General features: G+C 38.3%; 1 protein-coding gene and 1 long non-coding RNA gene across 3 annotated transcripts in view; one reads left to right on the forward strand and one right to left on the reverse strand.

Moving 5' to 3' along the window:
* Window positions 1–4922: 4922 nt before the first annotated feature.
* LOC148164860 (uncharacterized) lies at window positions 4923–6954 on the reverse strand. The gene is made up of 2 exons (XR_015767770.1): window positions 6149–6954; window positions 4923–6036 (listed from the first exon to the last, which is right to left on the reverse strand). It is a non-coding gene; the product is annotated as an uncharacterized LOC148164860 (long non-coding RNA).
* The window catches only part of PRMT9 (protein arginine methyltransferase 9), a 35421-nt gene continuing 17848 nt past the window's right edge, over window positions 6242–23814 (forward strand). Inside the window, exons 1-7 of one of the 2 annotated variants that reach the window (XM_028125273.2) lie at window positions 6242–6689; window positions 9012–9160; window positions 12671–12907; window positions 13430–13597; window positions 15853–15955; window positions 18414–18520; window positions 22550–22742. In XM_028125273.2, the coding sequence (XP_027981074.1) occupies window positions 6501–6689; window positions 9012–9160; window positions 12671–12907; window positions 13430–13597; window positions 15853–15955; window positions 18414–18520; window positions 22550–22742 (1146 nt within the window). In that variant the 5' untranslated portion in view covers window positions 6242–6500. Of the gene's footprint in view, window positions 6690–9011; window positions 9161–12670; window positions 12908–13429; window positions 13598–15852; window positions 15956–18413; window positions 18521–22549; window positions 22743–23814 lie in introns of those variants that run through there. The other variant, XM_028125274.2, reaches the window with a different exon arrangement.

A 23814-nucleotide genomic window follows, 5' to 3' on the forward strand; every position in this document is an offset into this window, starting at 1 on the left:
CTGCCTTCAGCTCAGGTCATAATCCTGGAGTCCTGGGATCAAATCCCACGTCAGGCTCCCTGCTCAGCAGGGGGTCTGCTTCTCCCTCTGACCCTCTTCCCTCCGACCCTCTTCCCTCTCGTGCTCTCTATCTCTCATTCTCTCTCTCTCAAATAAATAAACCTTTAAAAAAAAAAAGAAAAAAAAAGAAAGAACTGCCTTAGCAAAGGTGTGAATGGTGGTAGTGAAGTAGGAAATGTTAAAGATTGAGGCTAGAAAGGTTAAGTGGAAACCAAATCATGTAGCTGGACTTAATTAAGGAATCTGGACTTAATTAAGGAATCTGGACTTAATCTTGTAAGATTGCAGTTTCAAATTGGGATAAACAAAGCCCCTCCTCATTTGGCGAATGGTGGGGGAAAGGGGACAGAAGGCCAACTGTGCTTTATGGCTTTGGTTCTGATACCTACTTCAATCAGAGCAGCTCAGCTAACTTTCACACCATCGCTTGCAAATATTTCCCTTAACTAAAGGGGTTGGGTGCTTATCAAAACCATACAAATAAAGAGCTTAGAGAAGATACCTTTGGCTTGGAAAGCATGAGGACTGAACAGTTTAAGAACTCTGCTCTGAAGACAAAGCACAGGATGAGACATTATTATTATTTCTGCATGGTTTTATGGCTTTTTCATGGTTCACTTCCAATCAGTACTCTGCACAAAAAATAGGTCATAGGACTCTACTGTGAACACTTGCTTTCCATCAAGCTCAAAGAACCTTCAGAGGGCTTGTTATGACAGTTTAAGATTTATCCTTTAAGGTCTCTTTTACCATGAAAAACACTGTTTTTGCTCCCTTTCCTTACCTCAACTGTGGGAGAAAACCAAATTAAGCACTTATTGTTTGGCTCTGAGACAGATGTCAGTTTATTTGGGAGGCAGTAGGCGGAGGAGGAATGACTTGTCTTCTTACCCCCATTAAAGTACTCTAGATCCAAGCACTGTTAAGACTTACATGACTTGTCAAAGATAGTCACTGGCTCCTCTTGGGTGGAAGGCTGGCTCCTCTGAGAAGAGTTAGAGTTGTCCTCCAGGGAAAGGTGGAGTAGTAACAGCAACAATTAATATTTAATTGAGGGCTTCATATGTTTCAGGCACTTTAAGTGCGTTAACTCATTTAATCCTTACAACAAAGCTAAGATACAGGTACTGTGTGATCCTCATTTTATGAATGAGGAAATTCAGGTACAGAATTTAAGGAATTTAAAACATTCAAGATACCTAGATGGTAAGTGGCAGGGCTAGAGTTTAAATTCAAACTGTCTGGCTCCAGTATTTGATCTCACAATCACTGAGCTATAGTGTGTTTTTAAGTGGGTCTTAAGGCGAGTCCTTGGGCGCCTGGGTGGCTCAGTTGGTTAAGCGACTGCCTTCGGTTCAGGTCATGATCCTGGAGTCCGGGGATCGAGTCCTGCATCGGGCTCCCTGCTCAGCAGGGAGTCTGCTTCTCCCTCTGACCCTCTTCCCTCTCGTGCTCTCTGTCTCTCATTCTCTCTCTCTCAAATAAATAAATAAAATCTTTAAAAAAAAAAAAAAAAGGCGAGTCCTTTAAGGCAGAGTATGTAAAAGGCCAATCCCAAAAAGGCTAGCCTATGACCAGAGCTTAGATTTTTTTTTTTAGATTTATTTATTTATTTATTTGACAGAGAGACACAGCGAGAGAGGAAACACAGCAGGGGGAGGAGGAGTGGGAGAAGCTGGCTTCCTACCGAGTAGGGAGCCCGATGTGGGGCTGGATGCGGGGCTCGATGCGGAGCTCAAAGCAGGGCTCAATCCCGGGCTCAATCATGGGATCATGAACTGAGCTGAAGGAGACGCTTAACGACTGAGCCACCCAGGCGCCCCAGGGCTTGGATTTTTTTAAAGTCAATTTGTCTCACCTCTACCTTTGAAAGGAAAGCCTGTACCTTGATGGTCCAGTTCCTCCAAGGTTGCTACAAAAGAAATTGGGGCAGTGTCCTTATCAGTTCATTTACCTCTAAGGGTCAATCTTAAGTGGCTCAACTATTTTATTTTGCCCAAGGTGGACAATTGAAGTAAACATTCCTATGGCTTTTTGTCTCTAAGGACACCAGATGATCTTCAGTTCATTTACTCAAATAATACATTCTAAACCAAACCACTTCTGTGTGTAAACCTACACATTCAACATGACCCTTTCCTGAGGAAAGACGACTATATTTTTAATTAGGATTTAGGACATTTTTTTAAAAGCTTTATTGTTTCTTTCTTTTGTTTCTTTCTTTTTTTTTTTAAGATTTTATTTATTTGTTTGACAGAGAGAGAGACACAGCAAGAGAGGGAACACAAGCAGGGGGAGTGGGAGAGGGAGAAGCAGGCCTCCTGCGGAGCAGGGAGCCCGATGCCAGGCTCGATCCCAGGACCCTGGGATCATGACCTGAGCCGAAGGCAGCCGCTTAACGACTGAGCCACCCAGGTGCCCCTGGATTTAGGAAATTTTTGACACAAACAACTAAGAAAAAAAGTTTGTAAAATACAGCTACAGGTTTTGGGGAACCACTGCATGGGAAATTTGCATTTTAGATCATTCTAGCTACAGCATAAAAGATGAGTATAAGGAGTGTGTAATTGAAGGCTGGATGATGAAAAGGTCATTAAAATAGACAAGGTGAAAGATTAAAAGAACATGAACACAGACAATGGTAATAAGCATTGAGAAGAGAAGGCAGATTAAAAAAAAATTAGTGAGTAAAACGAGGTAAAACTTGGTAAATACTGATGGTTGCTTTCCCTTTGTCCTACTGAACCATTTTCTACCTTTCTTTGCTCTATTCTGTGCTTTGGAGGGTGTGACTCTACAGGCTCTATCATCCAAGTTCCCTTACTGGCTGGCATCTTATTGAGGGCTGGAGGGCAGTGGGAGACAAGGACAGCAGGAGATAAAGGTCAGGGAATTCTCCTCTACTTGTAGTACACCTCCATTTCACGGCCCCTCTTCCAGAGCTACAGCTTTTTCTGGGTTCCAGTAACACAATCCTCTTATTTTGCTTCCTCGGGACAGGGGGTGGTAATAGCTTCCAGCTATTGCTGTTCTGTGGGTACCTCACAAGCTGCATTTAGTCCCTGAACTTCTTCCACCTCAATAAAATGTCCTTTGGTTAAGCTCTCTAGAATTAAGCCCTTTGAATCTTTTTCCTGCAGAGACCTGACTAGTCATGATTGATGGGGAATAAGGAGAAAAGTGCAGAGAATTGAGGTGATTAGATTCTTTGCTCCCTAATGGATTTTAGGGCTCTGTGAGGACATGCTCTGTTCAGACTACTTGGAGTCTGTCCCAGCACCAGCACCTTGGTAGGCATCTCTAGCAGAGGCTTCAGGCAGGTTCTCCAGAACCAAGCATGGTGCTTGGTGCACAGTAGCACTCAATAAGTGAATCTTCTCTTATCTTGTCTCTGAAACTCTGAAACTCTTATCACATTATTACAGGCCCTTGTGCACACAGATCCTGAATTTAGCACTGATCTAGCTATTATTAGAGTTTTATATTTAACTTTGAATTCTAGATTTTGAAATGTACACAGGACAATAGAAAGGGGCTATTATAAAACAACAACAACAACTAAATAATCCTAACTGTAGTAAAATAAAAAAGATTGAAGGCACTGGGAAAATTAAGCATGGGGAATGTATCAATGCAAATTTCAGTGCCCAAGCAGTTGGTCCTGGTGGTAGTGTTTTGTTGATCAAGTTATAATTTTTTTTCTCCAACAAGTAATTCAATATGATGAACATTCTATTCTTCATCACATAGCAATCACTTCAAAAGAATTGAATCTTCACAATTCTTGTTAAGCCATAAACAAATTATATTTCTACTCCCTACATTGCCCTTACACTTTATACTACAATACCTTAAATACTTCAAATATATCAGATATAATAGAAGCCTGTACCATACACCCCACCCCTATCACGCACTTTGGACTCAACTCAGAGAGCTTTTTAAAAGTACTCATGTCCAGGGGTGCCCAGGTGGCTCAGTTGGTTGAGCATCTGCCTTCAGCTCAGGTAATGATCCAGGGGTCCTAAGATCGAGCCCCACATCAGGCTTCCTGCTCTGCGGGGAGCCTACTTCTCTCTCTCCCTCTGCCTGACACTCCCCTGCTTGTGGTGCTCTCTCTCAAGTAAATAAATAAAATCTTTAAAAAAAAGTGCTCATATCCAGACCCTCCCCCTGCCCCCCCCCCCAAGCCAATTAAATCAGTATCTCCAGGTCCAAGGACTAGACATTGATACTGTTTAAGAGCTCCCCAGATGATCCTAAAATGCAGAGTTCAAAACAAGGCTCCAAACCACAAAAGAAAACAAACTAAATCACCCAAAAAGGTATGACTCTCCACAGAAAGTATAAACACAAGATACTTGTGCCCAGCAAGCTATTTATCACTTGTTAATGAACTTCCTGTGAGCCTTTTTTTTTTTTTCACTGTTAACCTTCAACTTTTGCACATTGGAAAGTTGATTGAGAGCCTTTGTTGAGAGTCGGTTTTGCTTCCTAGCTCGGCATGTGTGGTTTGTTGACAAGCCGCCCAGAATGTGGTAAAAGACAACCTCAATTAAACCTGCCTCTGAGTCAGCAGTGGTTTTCTAATTAGTGGGGTTTTTCTTGGAACCCTAAAAGATGGTGAACTCGAACCCGTAAGTGAAGGAATCAAATAGACTCTCAAAGGTAATTAAAGATTATAGTTTTGATTGTGAGGTGGAAGTTGGGAAGAAGGCAATTGTGAACAAAGGAGCAATACCTTCGATATTTTTTTTTAAAGAAAACTTTGATTTTCTTGAACTAAACTAAATATAAAATCCACATTCTACATTTGTTTTGCAACATGCTTTTGGGTTCTTTGTAATGGAATATAGTACTCTTTTAAAAAAGGATTAGACTAGTTGGACTAGAACGCACTTTATTTTTTTTAATTAAAGTTCAGGGGCCTTTTCGTGTTCTACTACATCCTACAGGGACTAGCATTTTAGGGAAATATATAGTTATATCTTAAATTGTTTAGTACAAAAAGCAAATTCAGATAGGGAGAGAAATAAGGACCTCAATGATTGGGAAAATCTACAAAACCGGGTAATGGGGAATGTACTTTCCATTAAAATTAAAAAAAAAATTTTGAGTCCTTACTTTGAGCTAGACTCTGCTAGGGGCAAAGGTTACAAAAATGGTTAAGAATAGTTACTGCCTTTGAGGAACTTTCGGACTAGGAGAGCAGGTTACAATCTAGTGACCTGGACTCCGAAGAATTGATTAGTATTTACTTTGGTAGGTGCTCAAAGGAAGGGTGGTTCAGATAATCAGATCAATAGAGAAGGCAGAGACTTGGAGGAGACCCCAACGTTTGTTAGTTTGATATGCAAATGCTCTATTTGTTGTTTTTTGTTAAGTAAATTACTCACCACTGACATGTTTTAAAATGGGGACAAAAATGACTGCTTTCAAAGCGTAATTCCTACCTTCCCCCCCTTAAAAGTTTTGAATCCATCTCTTAGGGGGCCACACTTGAAGGTAGAAAAACGTTTTCTATGTATTAATATAATCACTATATAGCGGTGATACATGTAACAATGAAATAAACCCTAAACTCGTATTAAAATAAGTCAGGGAACTTGGGTTTGAGCCACGCCTCTGCCACTAACCGGTTGTGTGATGTTGGGCAAGTAAGTTCTCAGGGTGTCCTCTTTTCCATCTTTAAGATTGTGATTTAAAAAGGCCCACCTCACGGGGTTTTGTGAGGGTGATTTAAAGTAATGCCTGTGAAAGCACTTGCTCTACCACATCTAAGGTACGTTTGTTATCTCGGGGTTCTTTCCAGTCTCGCCATTTTTGAGATCTGATGAATCAGGATCCAGAGGTCTTAAGCATCACCACAAACGCCTGCCTTCTGTCCTCATAGCCACCCAGGTTCCTCAAGGTCGGGTGCAGCTTCGCGCCGACTGGGTCTGCATTGTGAGGTCTAGAAGTCGAAGTCACACGGTCCTGACCACCAGGAAAGAGAAAGAAAAGTTCAGTTTCAGCGCGGGGGAGCGGGCAGAGAAGGAGGAGACTGGGAGAGGAAAGCGACAGTAAAGGAGACCATCAGAGACCATACCCTTCGCGCACGCGCATTGGCCGCTTCGCACCTCCCTTCCTACGGGAGGGGGCGGACCGCGACGTGCCCACGTCGGGCGCACTGACGTTTGCTTGGCGTGCGGTGCGGGCCGGTGCCGGTAGTTGCCAGGTTCGGAGGTCTGTGGAGCCCGTCTGGCGGGGAGGAGGCGGGGCTTCCGTTTGGCGGAGGTGGACGCGCACACACGCCGCATAGGGATAACTTTCCTGTACCGGCTCTCGTGCTCTCTTTAAGTCACTTGGAAGTGTGGCCATCGGGACAGTTTTGTCGTTCCGTTTAGAAAGCGTCTTCCCTTTGGTTATACAAGGGCCAGTTCCAGGGCGGTGGCTCTGTCATGCCGAACTCGCGGCCCAGGCCCCGTCGGGGTGCCCGGAGTGGCGCCGGGGCAGCCGGGCGGGACGAGCTGGTGTCCCGGTCCTTGCAGAGCGCAGAGCACTGCCTGGGCGCCCAGGACTTCGGCACCGCCTATGCCCACTACCTCCTAGTACTCAGCCTGGCACCGGAGCTGAAAGACGACGCGAAGGTGAGGAGGAGGTCCCTTCTTTCACTTGCTAGCAGATCCTCTGTTCTTCACGTAAAATAAATTGGGGGAGGTGGGTGGCTGAGATGGGTGGCAAGTTGGTTGCTATTAATATTTACTGCTCATTCTTGACTTCTCTTTTGTTCACACCCACAATCAGCCCATCAGAAAATCCTGTCGGCTCCATCTTTGAGATATATCCAGAATCTTACCACTTCTCACCACCTTCTCCTTTACTGCCCTGATTAAAGCCTCAATCATCTGTTGGCTGTTGCAGTAGGCTCATAACTAGGCTTTCCCCTGTAGCCTGTCTCAACCCAGCCTGCGTGAGCATTTCATAACAAGTCAAACGATGTCACTTCTCTTTTTCAAAACTTCCATTTTACTATAAACGCTGTATTGCAAACGAGGCCGCCGGTGATCCTCTCCCTCCTCTCATACCTAATTCTAGCATGTCCTTGCCTCAGGACCTTTGCCCTTGTCCCAACTGTAGGCAGAAGGACCGTTGTGGGTAGCTGCAGTTGAATAAAGTTTGGAAGTAGCCTAATCATTTGATGATGCATTTTTTAAGCTTCAACTACTGGATTGTGATGGTTATTCTCTTTAAATGCTATAAATTTTTTCAAGTTATTTCAGAATCTAAATTTAATAAAATGATTTCACTTAATTTTGCATTCAGCGTTCAGCCTCAAGCTACTTGCTTTATTTCACCCAGCGTTTCTCAACGTTAGCGTTACTGACTTTTTGGATGGGATGATTCTTTGTTTTGGAGAGCTGTCCTGTGCATTGTAGAATGTTTAGCAGCATTGTTGATCTCCTCTACCTGCTAGATGTCAGTAACATCTAGATGTTTGTGGTTAACATAAATTTAGTGTAAATTTCAGGAGCAACTGGCCCCAAGGAGGAGAAGGTGCTATGTTGAGATACAGTTTGCTCTTATAGGTAGGCAGCAGAATAATGGATCAACCCAAGTGTGGTTTCTTTAGTTCATAGTTCCTTAGTTCGTCCTTTGTAAAACAGTGACAATACTTTTTTTATACATGTTTAGTGTACATCAAAAGTATATTTAAAGCTTGTGTTTGAATACCTTGTGTTCAGTAGGGTTCAGAAACTACTTCTGTTTCCTGCAGACCAGAGTCCGTATTTCTTCTTGTTGGCCTTAGCAAAAGATCTCTTAAGTCTTATTTCCTACTATTCACTCTATTCCCCATGCCCGCACTTCAGCCACATCAAGATAGTTACCTATAGATTCCCTGACCCAGTTCATGTCATCTGTGCTTTTTTCCCCCCGATAACTGTAGAATCTTCTTCCCTATCCTTTTCTATCTGGTAAACTCCATCAAAATTCAGGTACAATCTGAAGTACAATTTTTATACTTTTCTGTATAAATCTGTGAAGATGATGTAAAATGTGTTCACCATAAAACTGGAATGACTAAAGCCTTTCTTCTTTCTACGGTGTTGTGGTGTGGAGAATGGCTGGAGGGAGGTGAGATTGGAGCTAGGGAATGCTGTTTCTGTCGTCCAGCAAGTATTACGAGGGCCAGACTACGTTGTAACAGTGGGGATGAAGAGACGGTGACAGATTTAAAGATGTTGAGATAGAATTGGCTGGATGTGAAACTAATTGCATTGGAGTTAAGGTAGCGTTATAAAATGACTTAGTGGTTTGAGGTTGGGTGGTACCTTAACCTTATATCCTGTGTGAGAGGATTGTAGTAGGTTCACTTTAGAGCATTTTGAATTTTTTCAAAATTTTATGTTAAATTTCTCCCAACAAGTCTTCTGTGAGCATAGGAACAGGATTTATGTCGTTCGTTGCTGTGTTTTAGCTCCAGTTCTTTGCACACTGATTGTTCAAGAAATACTTGAATTGAGCTGAATTTGAGATGGATGAAGGTACAGTTCCTTGTTGAGATGACTGATAGCAAGTTGTGTCTGTGAGTCAGGTTCAGAAGAGGAGAGGGTATTGATTGGAGATGTAGATGTAGCATCATCCGTCAATGCATGGGTGATAGTTAATGCACCAGAGATGGATGAGAAAGGAGAAGGCGGCCAGAAATAACTCCTAAAGCATAGGAGCCCACAAAAGAGAGGTTAGGTAGAGAATGTGATGTGGTAGCTAAGAATGGAGAGAGTTTACTTGTGCATGTTATTGCCACACAGGTGGTAAAATTCATTTATGCATTTATTAAGCAAACTGTCTACTAAAGCTAAATAAAATTTAAGGTAATCAGTTAATAATAGTTCTATTCTCTGTGGAATCATCAAACGTTGTATGTTCTTTATGTTATTGACTAAATTACTGTTTTCTCTTTCACATAGGAAACTTTTCAGTATACACTGTTCAGATGGGCTGAAGAGCTTGATGCTCTCAATCGAACACAAGACTTACTTGGTTGTTATGAGCAAGCTTTGGAACTGTTTCCTGATGATGAAGTGATTTGCAATAGTATGGGGGAGCATCTCTTCAGGTTTGTAGTGATTTTCAGTATTGTTAAAAATTATTCTGTATGAGTCTTTTTTTTTTTAAAGATTTTATTTATTTATTTGAGAGAGAGAGAATGAGAGATAGAGAGCACAAGAGGGAAGAGGGTCAGAGGGAGAAGCAGACTCCCTGCCGAGCAGGGAGCCCGATGTGGGACTCGATCCCGGGACTCCAGGATCATGACCTGAGCTGAAGGCAGTCACTTAACCAACTGAGCCACCCAGGCGCCCAAGAATTATTTTGTATGAGTCTTGATCAGGGAAAAATCACACAGTAGTCTGAAAAGGAAAGTTTAATATAAAGAATTATTAACTGTGACCAGGGATCAGAAGAATATAAGAATAGCAAATACAATATGTGATAACAGATTAATTTTAGTATTATATTGTATACCACAAAATAGCCACTGCCCCAAGGACTGAGACAGAGTATCTAAGGAAGAGTTCCCCTCACTGGGCTAAAATTGAGACCTTGTTGGACAGGACATAGGTATGGATTGCAGGATGGCAGTGAAGTAAGTCACTGTGGTACCTTGCCAGGGAACTTGTGAATCCGTTCTCTGGATCTGTCCATTCTCCATAGAAACTGTATAATAGGAAAACATGAAAACCCCAAATTTTTGTTGTAGATTTGTTTTAATAAATTTGGTTTCACTTCTTTGTGCAAAGAAGGAGACTTCTTGTTTAAGAAACACCATGAAAATGCCCTATTCTATATAGTGAGATCATTTTACATGTTCCAGCTGTTGTCCTCTGGTATTATTGCTTTGTTCATCTAATCATGTTAAGTTTTATTCAATGAAAAGTTCTATATAAGAAGTACCTTTATCAAAATGAATTAGGCTCAGTGATGTAGCTGTATACAGTTTAAAATCAACATGGCCTGGGGGAATGAAATAAGTACTCATTTAAGAGACAAATATTTGATAGTTTCTAATTGTGGAGTATGATAATAACCAGGAAAATGAGGCAAATTGTCAACTGAGGCTTGTTTGCTCACACTAACAGCTAACCTGATCCTGGTACTACACAGATTCCATCTCTACTAATTAGCAAGTACTTGCCCTTTAAATGAAATTTAGTTTAAAAAGACTTTTAAATAACTTGTCACATTAGTTACAAATCTACATTTTAATTTCAAAATTTTCTTTAGTTCTTCAGTCCATAATAAGGGGAGTAGTCTATAGGATTCAATTGTATTTCCAGATAATATGATGTAATGATCATAACATTCTAAAACGTATGTTTAAGTATAAACTCAATTCAACAGAAAATTGGAGCTCTACATACTTTTGACAGGTTGTAACTTGGTGACCTATTGTTATATTAGTCTGAGCAGTTACCAGATACTGAGACAAAAAAATGCTTGTTTGCTTCAGGAGGTGTAATTTTGCAAAATTTCTAATTTAGACATTGAGAATTCAGAACTTGTGATAGTGTGAATGTGGCTTTTGCTATACAGTTTGTCTTTGTTCTTTACAACAGTGGTTCTTGGCTTTTGTTCTCTCTACTTTTCTCATCAAAAGCAGATACAAAACATATTTAAGTTGCTAATTGGGAAAGTAATTTTTTTTTCTAGTTAAAAGAAGAAAGGTGATTTTATAGTTTGTTGATACTGACACACTTGTTGAGTCTATCAATATGAGATAAACTTTAATTGAGTGGACCATATATCCTTCACATTATCATTACGGTTTAAGAAAACTGAATGATATATTAAGAATCAAACTTAAGGGAAGCACAAACCCCAGAAAACTAATAGGGGCAGGTTTGGCATTGATTTAGCAGATTGTTGATATTTAAACATTTTAAAATATGCATTGCTAGGTTTGTCTCACCAACTAATGATTATGTAAAATGTGTTTTTTTTTTAACATTTTATTTATTTGACAGAGAGAGATACAGTGAGAGAAGGAACACAAGCGGGGAGTGGGAGAGGGAGAAGCAGGCTTCCCGCTGAGCAAGGAGTCCGATGTGGGGCTGGATCCCAGGACCCTGGGATCATGACCTGAGCCGAAGGCAGACACTTAATGACTGAGCCACCCAGGCGCCCTTAAAATGTGTTTTGTATTGTATTGTGTGCAATGTCAGTTGCAGAATAAGAATAAGATAACCCTGTCTTTAAGATACTTAAAAATAATAGATAACTAACCTTAAACATTTTTTTTAACCTAAAACATGAGTGCCTATCATTTGACATAGGGCCATTACCTTTTGTTAGAGTGTAGTTCCCTGTTTGGAGTTCCATAATGTCTTTTTTTTTTTTTTTTTATGTAAACCATACCTAGAATGAATAATCTGATTTGATTTCAAATGCTTAAAGGTTCAGGGCACCTGGGTAGCTCAGTTGTTAAGCGTCTGCCTTTGGCTCAGGTCATGATCCCAGGGTCCTGCTCAGCGGGAAGCCTGCTTCTCCCTCTCCCACTCCCCCTGCTTGTGTTCCCTCTCTCGCTGTGTTTCTGTCTGTCAAATAAATAAATAAAATCTTAAAAAAAAATTCTTAAAGGTTCTTGTGAAGAAGTATGAGTGTAAAAGGGTTTTACTAGCTCACATCTCTTCAATTTGTGGACCACACACTGGGGCAGGTCCACAAATTATCAGTTAGTAACAGATAAGTGTAGAAATTGAGAGTAAGTGTTTAGAAATGTATATAGAAATTTGATACTTTAAATCCAAGCATGTGCTCAGGGAACTCACTTGTGGAAGAGAATGTGGACCAGTTTGGTTGCTGCTGAAATCTGATGTGTGGGTTGCATGCTAATCACGTGCAGTAGAATTGTATTGGTCTACAAATATTTAGATATTTCAAAAAAGGGGAGATGAGTTCTTTACCACGGAAAGTTCAAGAAGCACTGTTCTAGATAGTTGATTGTTTTCCCCCCTTTTATTGTTGATTTGCTCACATCTCATTCAGTAGCAATTTTTGGGTGACTCACCTTTGATTTTTTTCCAAAGCGTTCAGTTTAATGTCCTCAGAAACAACGGCTCTCTCTTTGCAGTTATATTTATTTAGTTTCTATAATGTTTAATTAAAATATGTAATTATAATAACAAGTACAACAGGTATAAACTGGTCTGGCAGCAAACACAACTGATAATTCACTCAATTACTGAGAGAAAAGGTACAGAGGCACACCACAGAGAAGCCTACTAGCTATAGGCATTAGTATGTTTTACACAGGGAATGATTTTTAGAAAGCACTGGCTTTCTAGTGAGTTGGTTAAATGCAGGGTGACTCAGAGCTCTTACTATTCTTTAGTAAAATAGTAATTTATAGTTAGCCTCCTAGAATACATAAATACAATAAGGGTTCAAAAAGTTAAAAAATGATCAAGGATTGTAATCCTCACAAAAGGCTTCTCAAAGGTGTTGGTGCTTGGGTTGAGCAGGATTTAGGGTGCTGGAGAGATTCTCAGGCCTGATGAGTGGCATGAACAAAGGCACAGTAATTGATATCATAATAATTGAATATTTTGTCTGTCATTTTTTACTATAGAATGGGCTTTAGAGATGAAGCAGCTGGGTATTTTCATAAAGCAGTGAAGCTAAACCCCGATTTCAGTGATGCAAAGGAGAATTTTTATCGTGTTGCAAACTGGTTAGTGGAACGCTGGCACTTTATCATGCTTAATGACACCAAAAGGAATACGATTTATAACGCAGCAATCCAAAATGCAGTTTGTTTGGGGTCCAAGAGTGTTTTGGACATTGGAGCAGGAACTGGAATTCTAAGGTTTGTTGTAATTGTGTTTTAATTATATGCACATATACACTAAGGTAAATTAAAGCTTTTTACCAAATATGGAAAATTTAACAGTGGAATTTAAAAATAGAGCTTATTTCTCATAATCTTGTGATTATTCATGCAACTACCATTATTGTATTTTTCACTGTAACTTTAATTTAGCAAGAACTAGACATAACTACTAAGAATTTGGGGTGACTATTGAAATTTTGAATGATGCCTTTTAAGAGTACTTTTTGCATTAACATTCTGGTTGAATCTAGTTGTCTAAGTTAAAGCCTATCAACATTTTCCATGCCCATTGTGTCTTCTTAAAAACACGAATGTCATGATTTATTGTATGATTTGTTTCTTGATACAAATATTGGTTCATTTTTTTAATGTGGAACGAATAATGGTTGTGTTAAAGAATAAAAGGAAAACCCCATGTCTAAGCATCATAATTCCACTAAAATTTGAAATACTACAGTGAATTATTTTTTCTTGATGGAGCACTTTTTTCCCTTGCAGCATGTTTGCTAAAAAAGCTGGAGCACACTCGGTATATGCTTGCGAGTTATCCAAGACCATGTATGAACTTGCCTGTGATGTAGTGGCAGCAAACAAGATGGAAGCAGGAATCAGACTCTTACATATGAAGTCACTTGACATAGAAATTCCAAAGCACATTCCTGAAAGGTACTATATAATATTTATATAATATAATTTTAGTTTTTGTAATTTTTTTTAAATTAAGATATTCCTGTTTAGAGCTTCTAGCCCAAATAAAAATGCTAAAACCCTGATATTGTAAAGATAGGAACATAGGCTCACTTAGCATAAGATGGATTTTCATAATAAGGTCATATTCCTGATAAATATTTAGAGATCTTGAAAGAAACTCATGCTAAGAGATTTACTAAATAAACTTGACCTTTAGGAAGTTACTTTACTTTTGTTAATTTCAGTATTCTGGCTGTAAAACTGGATACTACCTACTGTGTGGTCACTATTTAAAAATTGTAGTTAAAAATAATACATGAGGAGATCAGGCTTGATGGACTTGTCATATTTTGTGTTATCCTTGGCTAAAATGGAAGCTCTCGAAGTATATTGGCCTGGGTTCTTCAAATGCTTTGAATATTATAAGTCTTGGCTTTTTAGTGTATCCTCTTGCTTTAATCTATATCACAAGGGTGATGGAATTTTAGAGCTAGAATGGATTTACAAATTATCTGGTCCAACACTATCATTTTAGTGACAGTTTGCTTAATGTAGCACTTTCTTTACTACCTCTCCTGGGTGGTCTGTCTTCTCATCTTAAATTCAATTTATATTGAAAGAGGACTTTTATACTCTGTTGTCATTTGGACTGTGATTTTTTAGAAGTCTTCTTCCATATGTATAGTAATATTTGTTTACATAATACTCATGCTTTTCAATGGGCTCTACATTGATTTTCCTGAAAGAAGTCTTATTAGATTGTTGAGGCAGAGAGACACATTTTATAGAAATAAAACAGTGTACTGAATTATCGTAGTCCGCTCGGGCTGCCATTACAAAATACCACAGACTAGGTGGCTTAAACAACAGACGTTTATTTTCTCACAGTTCTGGAGGCTAGAAGTTCATGATCAAGGGTGCTCGCAGATTTGGTTTCTGGTGAGAACTCTCTTCCTAGCTTACAGACAGCTACATTTCTGCCCTTTCCTCTGTGCATGAGAGGAGAAAGAGAGATTGGCTGTGTCTTTTCCACTTTTATAAGGATACCAGCCCTGTCACATTAGGGCCCCACCGATATGACCTCATTTAACTTTAATTACCTCCTAAGGACCCTAGCTCCAAATGTAGTCACTTCAGGGGTTAGGGCTTTAACTTATGAATTTTGGTGGTACACAATTCAGTCCATGTCATGAATCAGTTACCTTGATTTAACCTTCATTTCTCTCACAGGTAGTGTTATAGAAGGACCTATGGGTTTTGAATTAGGAGATAGGGATTCCAGTACTATGTTTTTAATTTATTTTGACCTTGAGCAAATCTAGAGATTTTAAGATATTGGACTAGATGATTGAGATAACTTCCACATTCTAAATGTATGCAACCATAAAAATTGAAAATTTTGTGTATTTATATAGTATTGGGTTTAGGCATTATGGGGGATACCAAAGTTTTTTCTGTCCTCAAGGCACCTATAATCTAGAGAGGAAGAAAAGGAATATTCATGAAACTTTTCTTTATCTTTTAATTACCTAAATAAATGATACTGGCAATAAGTGCTAAAGAAGTTCAGAGAAGGGAGAAATTATTTTGGTATATCTTTGGGTGAAATTTTCTAGAAAGAATGGTCAGAAGATCACAGCTCTGTGGACTTAAGCTTTTGTGAAAACTGAAAGATAGTAGGTAAAGCAAGAGAAGCAACAAGAGCTACAATGAATGTGTAAGAGGTAAACATGGGTAATGAAGGGAGAGAGAGGATTTTGAGAGGGAGGTCTTCTCAGGTATATTACATGTTATTTGTAGATTAAGGAAAATGAGAACTGAGAATGATTGTTCATCTTGACAAGTAGAGTTATTTATGATAGAGAATATTTTTATAGAGCGCTGGGGATAGAAATCCATTTACTCAGCGTTAAGGAGGGGACTGGTAAAGGTAGTGGGTATGAAGCACTCTTAAGGATTTAGGCAGTGAAAGAATAGCCTGAGAAGGTTGTGTGTCTCCCAGACACATGCACTGGCTGGAGGGTGCCAGTGGAGAACAGAGGAGCCTGTGGAACAGTAGAGTCAAGTTCCGTAAGATTTGAGGGTAGATATTAAAAAAGTGAAATGTATGAGAAAATGTTAATATGTGGACTGTTTATAATATACTTTTCCTTTGTTCTCTCAGCTTTGACATCTTTACTTAAATAGCATGATATTTTACTTACATGTATCTTTAAAAAATCGTTCTATAGAGTGTCCCTAGTTGTAACAGAAACTGTCGATGCAGGTTTATTTGGAGAAGGAATTGTGGAGAGTTTAATTCATGCATGGGAGCATTTACTTTTGCAGCCAAAGGTAAGCAGCATGATAACACTTAAATTTGATTAAGAATTCATTATTTCAGCAGGTATTTATTGAGTCCCTCCTGTACTTGCAAAGCAGTATGAAATACATCCTTCTCTCAAGGTACATACTGTGTAGTTGGAAAGAAATCTGTGCAAAAAGCCATTTAATCATGTAATGTAATGTATTTGTGTACCCCCATGGGGTATATAGGCAAAGAAAACTCCAGGAAGGAATTCAGTATTTGAGGTTACATTGTGAGACAGATATTGTGGAATTCTTGAGTAGGGTTGAGGAAGGGGGAAGTACTTTCAGTCTCAGTAGCCCTCAGTGCTTGGATTTTTGGCAAACTATTAAAGGGGAGTGTAGTGATAACTGGCTTGGTATGGTTTTAAGGTACCAATTGGACAGGAATAACTCTTTAAATTGCCAAATTGTGTTTTCCAATGAAATCCTCTAATGTGGCCCACGAATTGTAGATCTGGTTTTTATAATATGTAATGTGAATGAGTCTTTTAACATATCATAAGAACTTACTGTTTACAGGAAATGATTTGAATTAAAAGTACCTAATTAAAGGCTGAAAAGAAGAGTAGTTTGTTTTTCAAGTAGGTAATAGTGATTTTGGCTTCTCAGTTAGAGTCATACCCAACAGTTTTTTTGTTGTATACAGATTTATGGTTGCCCTCCTCTTCCTATTTGTACTGTTGAAAAAAATATGTATACACACACACACACACACACACACACACACACACAGCAATGAAAGTGAAATAAACTTTAAAAAAAATAAAATTAGTATTAACTTGGCATCACATTCATTGTTTATTTTTTTAATTACTATGTTTTTATTTTAAATATAATGAACATACAGTGTTATATTAGTTTCAGGTGTACAACATACTGATTCAGCAATTCTGTACATTACTCAGTGTTCATTATGATAAGTGCACTCTTAATCCCCATCGCCTGTTTCACCCATTCCCCCACCCCCCTCCCCTCTGGCAATCACCAGTTTGTCTCTGTATTTAAGTGTTTTTTTGTTTATCTCTTTTTTGTTGCTGTTCATTTGTTTCTTAAATTCCATATATGAGTGAAATCATACGGTATTTATCTTTCTTGGACTTATTTTTTTTTAAGATTTTATTTATTTATTTGACAGAGCGAGAGATAGAGCAGGAACACAAGCAGGGGAAGTGGGAGAGGGAGAAGCAGGCTTCTGGCCTAAGCAGGGAGCCCGATGCGGGGCTCCATCCCAGGATCCTGGGATTATGACCTGGGCCGAAGGCGGACGCCTAATGACTGAGCCACCCAGGCGCCCCTTTCTTGGACTTATTTCACTTAGCATTATACTCATTATACTCAACAATCCATCTGTGTTGTTGCTAATGGCAAAATTTCTTTCTCTTTTATGGCTGAGTAATATTCAAGCTTTTTTTATTGGGGTACAATTAACATATAATATTATATTAGTTTCAGGTGTAGAATGTAGTGATTCAAAATTTGTATATATTGTGAAATGGTCACCACAATAAGTCTAGTTAAAAGAAGCTTTTCAATTGCATTTTTTTTTTTAAGATTTCATTTTTTTTTTAAGATTTTATTTATTTATTTGAGAGGGAGAGAATGAGAGATAGAGAGCACGAGAGGGAAGAGGGTCAGAGGGAGAAGCAGACTCCCCGCTGAGCAGGGAGCGCGATGCGGGACTCGATCCCGGGACTCCAGGATCATGACCTGAGCTGAAGGCAGTCGCTTAACCAACTGAGCCACCCAGGCGCCCTTAAGATTTCATTTTTAAGCAATCTCTAACCCTAATGTGGGGCTTGAACTCACAATCCTGAGATCAAGAGTTGTATGCTTTACCGACTGAGCCAGCCAGGCACCCCCCAAAAGAAACTTTTTAATTTTTTTACAAGGTTTTATTTATTTTATTTTAGAGAGGAGGTGGAGCAAATGGGGGGAGTGACAGGGGAAGAAGGAGAGAGAATTTCACAGACTCTGAGCTCATTGTGGAGCCCAGTGTGGGGCTCTAGTTCATGACCCTGAGATCATGACCTGAGCTGAAACCAAGAGTTGGACACTTAACTGACTGAGCCACCCAGGTGTCCCAAAAGAAACTTTGTAAAGATTTTATTTATCCATTTATTCATTTGAGAGACAGGGAGAGCATGTGCGAGTAGGGGGAGGGGCAGAGGGAGAAGGAGAGAATCTCGTGGAGTCCGACACGGGGATAGATCTCATGACCCTGAGATCATGACCTGAGCTAAAACCAAGAGAGTCAGATGCTTAACCCACTGAGCCACCCAGATACCACCCCCAAAACAACTTTTTAAAGAAAAAAATACCTTAACTTGTTTATACTTACCTCTTGCTTTTAAAGTTTTTTTCTTACTAATTTTCTTTCTCATAATCATGCACACATATTTTTACATACATGTAATTGAATTTAATGTTTATTGTTATATTTTAGACCAGAGGTGAAAATGGTAATTGTGAAAAGTATGGGAAAGTTATACCAGCAAGTGCTGTGATATTTGGGATGGCAGTAGAATGTGCAGAGATAAGAAGACATCATAGGTAAGTGATTATTTAAATAGCAAATACTAGAAAACATTAATTTTAAAGACTAAACTGTACTTGAAAGTTTATTTAGTGAATATTTATTTGGATGAGAATTTGTAGTTTTGTGACCTTTAAATTCAGTGATGTTTATTCCAGTCTTAATTCCCTTTTTGCCTTTTTCTTACTTTTAAAGTGCAACTCTAGGGATACTGGGTGTCTCAGTGGGTTAAACGTCAGCCTTCGGCTCAGGTCATGATCCCAGGGTACTGGGATCAAGCCCCGCATTGGGCTCCCTGCTCAGCAGGGAGCCTGCTTCTCCCTCTGCTTGTGCATGTGCTCTCTCTCTCAAATAAATAAATAAAATCTTAAAAAAAAAAAATAAAGTGGAACTCCAGAATTAAAACCAGCTTTCAGTTTTTTAGTGGAAAATTGATTTTGATACAACTTTGTATTTTTTTTCATTTGTGATCGTTTAAAGAGGCTCCCTTCAATAACTTAATGGTAGTAAAGTTAACATATAAATATTTTAAGACATAGTGATGAGTAAAAGAAAATAAAAATTATCCTAAACTCCTCGCCATTAGGTAGCTACTGTTTATCTTTGTTGTATACTCTTCCTTACTTTTCTATGCATGTTACAGGGTGATAAGTAAAAATATTTAGTTATTGGTAGGGCATAGGGCACCAACCAAACAGACAGTGGCCTTAATTAATAGATTGGCTGAATTAGTGTGTTGGTTGAGTGTCAGCTCTGTGTAAGTAAATGTGTGTGTGTATAAACTTAATTTTGTTTCAAAAGTATCAGTAAATATATTTGCTTTTTCTTTGTGAGCCTCTTCATGTTAATAGATATGCTTCATGATTTTTTAAAACCAATTTCTTATAGTTCTCAGAATTTAGAGTTTTTAGGTTGCTTCTGCTGTTCGGGATTTAAGAACAAGGATAAATAATTCATACTTAGGTCTGTGTGGACTTGTCTTTATTATTTTCTTGGGATAAATTTCTTAATAAAGAATTGAGTTAAAGTCTTTTTAAAAAAAGAATTGCGTTAAAAGGTATGTACATTTTTCAGTTTATGGAGACACATTGCTGAATTGCCCACCAGAAAAGCTAGGTTGTATCTAGCTGAGATTTCTTGCTATCACATGATTCTAGATTCTTTGCTATTATTAGTTTCTCTTTATATTTTATAGGTAAGTCACTAAATTTGTTTGCCTGAGCAAAATAGAAATTGACTGGTATCAACCATTTTGAAAAAGGATCCCCTCATCATTGATTCATTTATATAGCAAATAAGGGCCTGACTATACAACAGAAGCACCAGAGCAGCTTTTGTAAAAATAAAAATGCCATACATTTTGTTTGAGTAGGTCTGGGTGAGTGAGGCCTGGTATTTATTTTTCATGAAGCTCAGCAGTGTGGGTTGAGGACCATGAGGAAAGGTGTTGAAAATATAAAGATTAGTGCTACTATTTTATCTAGTAGAAACAATTTTTTTTAAGATTTTATTTATTTATTCATCTGAGAGAGAGAACACGAGAGCAAGCATGAGCCGGGGGAGGGGCAGAGGGAGAGGGAAAGAGAATCCCAAGCAGACGCCACACTGAGGGCAGAGCCCAACGTGGGGCTGGATCCCACAGCCCTGAGATCATGACCTGAGTTGAAACCAAGAGTTGGATGTTCAGCCAACTGAGCCGCCCAGGCTCCCCTGGTAGAAACTTTTTTTTTTTTTTTTAAGATTTTATTTTATTTGAGAGAGAGAGCAGGAGCAGTGGGAGAGGGAGAAGCAGACTCCCCACGGAACTGGGAGCCCGACTCGGGGCTTGATCCCAGGACCCCAGGATTAGGACCTGAGCTGAAGGCAGACGCTTAACCAACTGAGCCACCCAGGTGCCCTGATAGAAACAATGTTTGGAACCAAATTAGTTTGGAACCTAATAAGTTGAATCTTATGCTTATCTGAACAAGCAAATGTTTTAAGAATAGCCAGGAAAAATGAGACATTTGCCTTGTTAGATATAAACCTCTAGAAATAGAAAACACTGATGCAGAAATAGAAAAATAGATCAGTGGAACACAATAAATACAGATACAGACCTTGGAATTTATAGGGATTTAGTACTGATACAGATGTGGTATTTCAGATCAGCAGAGAAAGGATGAATGGAGATAGAGATGATATTTTTCATTTGGGGAAAAACATTAGATTCTTTAATTCAAGATGAATTAAATAAGTGTAGAAAATCCATTGAGAGATGAAGGCTTTCCAAAGGAAAACACAGGATAGAGTCTAGAAGCTATAAAAGATTGACAAATTTGACCACATTAAAAAGATTTTAATATATCTGGTGAAAGATAGTATAAATAAAGTTAAAAGACAGTTGACAGACTGAGATTAAAATTTGCAAGTTTTGCAACAAAGCATTAATGTACTTAAAATTGTCTATTAATCAGAGAAATGGAAGTTGTCAATATAACTTTTTTTGTATATTTATATTAGTAAGCATTAAAAATGATAATATCCTATTTTCTCACAGGTGTGGGGAAAACTTACATACTATTAGTACAACATTTTAGTAGCTCAATTTAGCATTATCTAACAAAACTAAAGATCTGTATAGTCCTTGACCTAGTATTTCTCCTTCCGGTGTGTGCAGCGATACGTGTACAGGGATGTTTATTGTAATGCTGTAATTGGGAAAAAAAAAACCTATCTGAAGGCTTATTAGTAAGAAAATATTTCAATAATTTTTGATAAAACATTTACGCAGTGCAGTACTCTGTGTCAAAAAGAATTATTTCAGGTACATGTACTGACATGGAAAGAAGTTCATAATATACTATTAAGTGAAAAAGACAAGGTATTATCCTAGGAGCAATGAGCATACCTGGCACTTAGGTTTTGGTTTCTAAATTCCATTTCTTGCCAAAAGGAACTATATATAGCTCCTTGGAGAAATGGCTGCTTCCAGGACTAGGGTAGGACAGATTCAAGATGACTCTGAAACATTTTGCGTCAGAAATTAAGGAAGTACTCAAAAAATATTATAGGCCATTAAAAGGACAGAGAAGCATGCGGAAGGGTCTCCCACTGGCCAAATCTGAGACAAATTAAGCACCAAATACATACATACATACATAAGGGCATTTATCAATTAAAACCCACTGAGTAAAATAAGAATCCATGAGTTCCTACTTATAATAAATAGATTAATAAATTCATAAATGGAGACAAAAGGACAGTTCTTTCCAGCAGTAGAATGTTGACTAATAACAAATGTTGCAGAATTATTGTTTGCAATCCCCATGTAAAGATAGGAGCAAAAATTATGAATGGATCAAATCAAAGGGGGGGAAATTTAATGACGGTCAGGATATTTATAAGTTTAAAAGTAACTTCCCACAAATTATTTATTACAAAAGGAAAAATGTTAATTACACAGGGAAGTGTCTTTTGCCCTTTTTTTATTTGTAGAAATTTAAAAATATATTTTGGAATGAGCCCTTTTTTGAATAGATGTATTATAAATTGCTTCTATTCAGTGTGCCTTTGTACTTTCTTAAAGCTGAGTATCTTTTGATGAAAAGAGTTTTTAATTTTATTTTTTTATTTTATTTTTTTTAAAGATTTATTTATTTATTTGAGAGAGAGAGAATGAGAGAGAGAGAGAGAGTACATGAGAGGGGGGAGGGTCAGAGGAAGAAGCAGGCTCCTTTGTTGAGCAGGGAGCCCGATGTGGGACTCGATCCCAGGACTCCGGGACCATGACCTGAGCCGAAGGCAGTCGCTTAACCAACTGAGCCACCCAGGCACCCAAGAGTTTTTAATTTTAAATAGACCTATTTGTCATTTGTTTTCTTTTATAGTTAGTGATTGTGTATGTAATTGTGTTTAAATCTCTGTCAGTGAAGTTTTATTTCATTTTTATGTTTATTTTTTCTGGACTCAATATTAGATGGTGTTACTTGATTCTAAAAAAAAAAAAAAAAACCCACACAGAAACCATCTTTCTCCCTTCCCTTTCTCATTTTCCCTCCTACCAGGGTGGGTACTAAGAATGTTGCTGGGATCTGTTTACCAACAAATGTGAAATTTCAGAGTCCAGCTTGTTCTTCTATAGATGCTGAAGAGACAGTTGAACCATATACAACTGAGAAAATGAATCGAGTTCCTGGAGGATATTTGGCCTTGACAGAGTGCTTTGAAATTATGACAGTAGATTTCAACAATCTTCAGGTAAAAAAAAAAAAATCAGATAATTTCTGAGCATTAAATTTCAAGCATTATTAAAGTAATACATAGGACAGTCTTATTTTATGAATTTGCATGGGATTCTACTTACTACTTATAAGGAAAATGATTAAATGGTAACCAGTATTTTCTCTTAAAATTATGTACTTACTTTAAATACATAGGAAAAAAAAATCCCTAAGGTTTGTTGGAAATGTATAATGTGCCAGGTGCTTTCACATGTGTTCTTAGATTTCTTTTACAACAGTGTTGCAATTATAATTAGAGTTATAATTATCCTTGTGCTATACAGATGAGGGAACTATTGCTTACATTAATTTTCCCCAAATTATGCAGGTGCGAATGCAAGAGTTACAACCTAGAGCTTTCTGACTTTCTCAATTTCCTGCTGCCATTTCAAGTTAACAGTATTCCTTGAAAACGAACAGTAATCCAAATCTCTAGATTGTATCTGTATTAGGGTGATCACCCAAATCAGTTTTCCCAGAAATGAGAGGCTCCCAAGACATGGGACTTTCAGTTTTAGACTAGGACAGTCTTGGGCAAACCAGGAGAAGTTGGTCACCCTATGTATCTATCTGTGTGTGTATTGGTGGGTGGTGGGCGGATGTGCTGCATAAAGAAAGTGCCCAAGGAAATGGAGAAAGGTTACATAGAGTCCTTCTCTGAAGATCTTTAAGGTTAGATGAGACAAGCCTGGGGACAGAAGACTTTGTAATGATCATTTTAGCCTATGATCTTTACAATTTAATAAATTTAATAAAATTTAATCCCCTATTAATTGCTACTGGGTTCTTCTTGAGGTGGTTTGGAGCTGCATTAACGCTTTGACATTACTTACTGAGGCTGAGCTTCAAGAGCATTCCATTTCTGATACAATGGTAGAGTAGGGAACAACACAGTTATCGATGTCAAATACCCCAAAGCTGTCCTTTTCTTATTTTGAGCTCTTCTTACATTAATTTTTTTTTGCCACAGTTTAAAAAAAAAACCCACTTTAGGAAGCCTTTAATTTGGAAGTAATATTTGCTTGTTTAACACTTTCAAGTAATGAAGA

This window comes from Eumetopias jubatus, unplaced genomic scaffold (assembly GCF_037043125.1).
Source record: "Eumetopias jubatus isolate StellerSeaLion01/CBP00866 unplaced genomic scaffold, mEumJub1_p1.0 scaffold_2, whole genome shotgun sequence".
Classification (NCBI taxonomy): Eukaryota; Metazoa; Chordata; class Mammalia; order Carnivora; family Otariidae; genus Eumetopias; species Eumetopias jubatus.